Source organism: Nannobrachium achirus (genome assembly GCF_963921795.1).
Source record: "Nannobrachium achirus genome assembly, chromosome: 22".
NCBI classification, from domain to species: Eukaryota; Metazoa; Chordata; class Actinopteri; order Myctophiformes; family Myctophidae; genus Nannobrachium; species Nannobrachium achirus.
The window spans coordinates 41731684-41737855 of record NC_137829.1 but is presented as its reverse complement, the minus strand read 5'-3'; the positions used below and the strand labels follow the sequence as shown (position 1 = coordinate 41737855).

The 6172-nt window shown below is 41.6% G+C and overlaps 1 protein-coding gene across 1 annotated transcript; it reads right to left on the bottom strand.

Moving 5' to 3' along the window:
* Positions 1 to 2265: 2265 nt before the first annotated feature.
* Positions 2266 to 4371, bottom strand: slc5a3b (solute carrier family 5 member 3b; the record flags this gene model as incomplete). The annotated part of the gene is made up of 1 exon (XM_080753372.1): positions 2266 to 4371. The coding sequence occupies one exon, from the start codon at positions 4369 to 4371 to the stop codon at positions 2266 to 2268; it is 2106 nt and encodes a 701-aa protein (XP_080609498.1).
* Between the last annotated feature and the right edge of the window lie 1801 nt (positions 4372 to 6172).

Sequence of the window (6172 nt, the reverse complement as noted above, 5' to 3'; positions counted from 1 at the left end):
TATTAGAGGCAGAAAATGTGAAAATAGCCGATCTACATGCACACGAGGCGTTGTGAGCATGTAGATCTGCTATTTTCACAACAGAACTGTGTTGTACAAAATGGAATTCCTCAACTCTTAGTGCTTTTGCGGGTGGGGAAGGTGGGGGGGGGGGGGCAAAATATAATTATTTTGGGCCTGTAAAGGTTGTGAACCACTTACCTACGGCAACAACAAAAGGCTTCTCTTAAGGGGGTCCATGGCACAAAATCTTTTCAAATTGGTGTCTGACTGTGGCCTAATATGTATCAGTGTGGGTACTTGACATGAATATATTGAGAACCACTTTAGTGCCAAGTGCACCTGTCACATAGAACCAAACAGCGCTTCATGTTATCTGGTATAGCAGCACAGATTTTCAAGACGGAAGCTTTGACTCACACTTTTTATTGACTTAATATTGCATAACTAAGACACATTTGGTAATAATGGTTTTAGAAAACAGTAACAATAAGATATAAAAGACAGTTGAAAAATAAATGGAACAGAACAGATACACAGTATTAATTTTAATGAGTGATCTCACGGCTATGAAAAACTAAACCTCTAACATAATTCAACACAACAAGACTGCACCAAGTTTAAAAAAAGATTATTTGAAAAGTATGAATTATATAGAATATGTGCATTGGTACTTGTGGCTTTTTGGGTGATAACAAAGCAGTATAAGCTGAATTCACAAGCTGTAAAATGCAATATATTATACAATCATACAATTATTTGCCACATTAGCTGAAAAGGATATTTGTAAACAGAAACAACACTACATTCATGACTTGAATTTTGGTCAACAAGAATTCACTATATATACTCAAAAGATGGCAAATCAAAAATCGAGTAACATACTGTACTGTACTGTACTATACTAATAGGTTATGCGTTTTCTTCTTAATGAATGGATGGAAATGTATATTAGATGGATACCAATATTAAGTCGTTTAAACATTTTCCTGTTTCTATTTTCAATAAAGCTAATAAGGCTGACAAATAAGCACAATGATGTACTTACTTCACATAAAGACAGCCTTTTAGCACTTTCACGATAAATGTTTACTGGTGATTATTGGTTATTGACTGTTGTGGGATGACTGTTGCACAGATTATGGGGGTTTATGGTATTAAAGATAGTGTAAGTGATTTTGTAATTTGTTTGTTCAAACAAAAAAGAATCAGTGAAGGTTAAAGCACTCTTCAGAGAGTAATCATTGCTATAGCCTAGTGTTTAGTTTGTTCAAATAACAGAAACTCCCCATCTCTTTATTGAACAGAAAATACATTTTCAGGTGGGTTACCATTTTATAGTGTTCCAGTTTAAAATGTCTCTTCATTTCTTTGCGTCATAACTTCCATACTTCTGTATCCTTTATGACTTGACTTCTATCTCCAGATTGGAAACATTTGGTATCGGCTTGAAAATGCATTTTCTGTTAACTCAAGAGATGAGACAGGCAGACCTCTGCTACTGAACAAACACTCTATAGCAATGATTGCTACTAGAATACAGAGCTATTTAACACTTCTTTTAACAAAAGAAAATCACTTACTGTGCCTTTAATAGTGTGCAAGTCTGGGGTGGGATGGCTCTGGATTCTGACATGATGACCTCATGTCTGTGGTTTATGTGGTTCGCTTGGTTATTAACTTTAATAATTACAAATTGTTATCTGTTATTTTGAACAGGAATAGTCACAACAGCATAATATATAACAAAGAAATGACATCAATTACTTGATAATTCTCTAATAATAATCTGAGAATGGAGGCAATAATTAAATTAAATAAGCCAATAAAGGAAAATGAATTGAGGACCTGCAAAATGCATTCTGAAGGGAGGGAACTTAAAACAGAAAACATTTATTCACCATACAAAATTGGAAAAAAGCATATGTCCAATAAGGCAAATATTTAATTCACTTAAACAACAACACTATTAAAAACATCCCATTATATTCTTTGTGCTGTGACACAGTACCAATCAGCACACAACCGAAATTGGTACGTCAGTCCCAATGAAGCTTTATAGTCACACAAGAAGCTTCGGTCATTAAAAAAAAAATCAGTTGAATAAGCTCAAATTCCCATTAGAGAACTACAATAATAATCAACTGTAAATATTACAGCTTGTTAAATGTTTGAAATTGCAACTGTACATCGACAATAACACCCCTCCTCAACTCCTGTCCCCATATTGTACCATACTGCCCTTTAGTTCAGTGTTGGATAAAACTATAGTGAGAAATAAACGAACAGGAAGATGCCCAACGAGCAGACAAGGACCAGGCCCAGATTTAGCAGCAGTTTGATTCTGGGAGGCTCATATAGCATCTCCATAATAACCCTCTCATCCTCCTTGCCTCCTCCCTTTGGTGTGGTGGTGGTCTGTGCTCCCTCGTTGTACCCCCTAAACCAATTGAGCAGACTCAGACCCATGCTACCCAGGCAGCTTTCCTCATCCCTGACCAGTTCTGCCTTCCCAACCTGTTCTCCAGGGCTGGTTACTGGGGTTGTCTCTGTACTAGGTGTTGCTGGGTCGTGATCAGTGGATGGGAAGAGGAGCTTGATGTCTGCCCCATCTAGACACCTCTCATTTCTGACATCCAGGGGAAGATCTTTATGGTGGCTTCCATTATGATTGCTCTTTTCTATGTTGTCTCGATCCTTGGGGGGGATCTTTTCAATGTTGCGCAGCCCCCACAGAGTAGTGGTGAGAACCTGCTCCTTATCTGGTGGGGGCGTGCAGAGACTGACCACCACAACGACAATCCCAGACCCCCAAAACAACCCTGCTGCCACATACATGTAATGGACGTGTGTGATGAAATAAGGCCTATCATCTGGTTGATCACAGCGAGGCTCGCGGTAGATAAATGACAGGATCAGACGCAGGGTACCTACTGTGAAACCTGTCACGCCTCCCCAGAATGCACCTGTTTCGTTACAGCGCTTCCAGAACACGCCCAGAAGGAAGAGGGCAGCGATGGGTGGAGTCAGGTAGCCAGCTACTTCTTGTATGTACAGGTACATCTGCCCGCCCTGCATTTCAATGATGGCGGGGACCCAGGCAATGCTAATGGCCACCATGAACACCACAAACAGTCGGCCCACAAACAGTAGTTCCCTCTGGGACGCACATTTTCGAGCACTCTGGTAGATGTCCAGGGTGAACATGGTGCTGGCGCTGTTGAAGATGGAGTCCAAATCACTCATCAGGGCGGCAATCATGACTGCCATCATCAGCCCCTTCAGACCCACAGGCATCACAGACATGACCAGACGTGGATACGCGATGTTGGAGCAGCCGGCCTGAGAGCCACACACTGCCAGGCAGTGCTCTGGCCCAATGCAGGCGATCTCATCTGGAAATAGGATACGGGAAATCATACCCGGAATGACAATTATAAACATTGGCAGGACTTTAAGAAACCCAGCCATGAGTGTGGAACCCTTGGCGTGAGCAATGTTCTTTGCTGCGAGTACTCTCTGAACGATAACCTGGTCAGCACACCAGTACCAGATGGAAGCCGGGGTTTGGCCTAGAATGAACCCTGGCCATGGTATGTCTTTGTCTAGAGGTCCACGGAGGATGCGCAGGGCATTGGGCTTGGGCTCGATGCGGCAGGAGGGGGAATATGTGAAGTTGCCACTCGCCAAGATAGCGGAAACATTGGGGACAGCCTGCATGTACTTTGTCCGAACACCCTCCAGCCCACCCACCTTAACAAGGCTGATCACCATCAAGGTGAGGGCTCCACCAATCATCAACACTGCCTGAAGAGCATCGGTGTACATCACTGCCGCCAGTCCGCCGGTTACTGTGAGCATTGCAGTCATACTAATCAGTAAGATAATGGACAGATAAAGGTTCCATCCCAGTGACTCCTGAATGAACAAAGCTCCAGCATACAAGTCTACAGATAGTTTGGTAAAAATGTAGAGCAATATAGACAAGGCAGCAAAGTAAACCCTCAGCCTATTGCCTCCATAGCGTTTTGACAGATACTCCGGCATTGTGTAAACCCCTGAGTGGATGTAGACAGGGATAAACACCCAGCCTAGTAGCTGCAGTAGTAGAAGTGCGTTGAACTCCCATGCTCCCACAGCAAAGCCACTTGCAGCTCCTGATCCAGCCAAGCCTATGAAATGTTCACTGCCGATGTTGCTGACGAAAAGCGACGCTCCAATCACTATCCATGTCATAGAGCGCCCCGCCAGAAAGTAGCCACTTACCGTGCTGCGATTGGCCTTCCACATGGCGCAAAACCCGATGCTCAGCACCAGGACAAAATAAAGAACCACGACGGCAATGTCGGCCGCCTCCATTGCAGGAGCCATTTTTTTTTAACCGTAAAGGGAAAAGGGGGTCACAACTGCCTAAAAGTCATGCAAAAAAGAAAAAATGTTTTTATAAAAGAGCAAAGGGAAATGCTCTCCTTTGGTTTGCTGTCTGGATGGAAGCTGTAGTATCCACCGTCAGGTCTAATTCACTAGGGTGTGCTTCGGGAAGTTATCCACCGGCACTGGGGAGGTTCTACTTTTAGGGTAGGATGCTGCAGGCCTCTGGTCTATTAAACTCTAGATTCAGAAAATTCCTGCAAGACAGCAAAGACAAAGAAAATACCTCATTAGAGCCTTAGTTTGAGTGGGAAAATGATCGACACCCACCCACACAAATGCTACCTTGATCATAACCTTAATATCTCAATATGACAGATAGGGACAATATGGCTGACATGACAGAAACAACGTCAAAAGCTGCATGAATAAGTAAAGTTGAATTTGTGGTCTGTCGGTGGCATGTGCGGATATGTCAATGCACTGGACATGCCCCGATGTCAGCGCAAATCAGCATATGCAATGCGATACGATGCATGTCATATGTTAGTCTATATGAATGTCATATGGACAGTGGGGCTTATGACATGCCCATATAGACTGGACATGCCTGATGACAGTACAAAGTTCCCTTGGTAGGCAACGGTTTCTGTTGGCTGTGATGTTAAACCAGAGCTTGTTCAGCCCACAGAGTTTTGCAGGGCTTTTGTACCATATTTTTAATTAATTTATAAATTGTCATTTAATTTAAATTTGACCTACTGAAAGGAGTCTTGTATCAGAACAGAAGATCAAAAATCAAACCTCGGTTCGAAGTGAAGCGGTGAATCTGATTGTCTAGAGCTACAGAATTCTGAATGATTTTATCTGGAGGGCTGGATTGTCATGTGAAGCTTGACCAAATATGGTCTCATTGGACATTTTTAATCATCCAATCATCAGACCGGGACGGACATTACACACATATTCTGGACGTACGGGACAGATAAAACCTGTTCATTCTGGACTGAAATGACCATATATGGACATGGGGGACACACATTTACGGACAGATAAAACCTGTTCATTCTGGACTGAAATGACCATATATGGACATGGGGGACACACAAAGGCACTCCTTGGAAGCGGCTTTCACCGCTTCAAAAACAAGATTAGTCATATAATGTTAACTCTGTGCCAATTATTCTGTTTTCGCCTGTACTGACTTCCATTAATCTTTTAAATCTCTTTAAAACGGATTAAAGCCATGGGCCCTGGGAAAAAGCTTCAACGAAAGTTTAAAACATTTTCAATAGGTTTATCAAAAGAGTAAAGAAAATGTATGTAAGCAGACAGTACGCATTCTCCAGGACACATTTCTTACTTTAAAAAATATCTATACAATATACATCTAGGACTAATCCAAAGAACCAGGTGTCCACCTTCTACAATCTTATTGTCCTTCCATGATGTGATGTGTCTATAGGCCAGTGGTTCTCATGGCTTTGTGACCCCCTAAAATAATCATATTTGAACTGGGGACCCCCACTCTGACAGCCTTGAAATTGTACAGGAATTGAGAATAACATTTTCACTGACCACACTCAAAACATCAAAAGATATAGTTAATGAGGCTGGAAAAGAAAGCATACATATTTGATATACTTTTTATTTATTTTCAAGTATATATATATACAAAAAAAGAAGAAGAAAATGATATAACATATTTGATGTTTTTCATTTAAAGAAAATAATAGAAAAAAGAAAAAACATGGACCCTGCATGCATTAGGACGATATCAGTCACCAGAACCATGGATGTT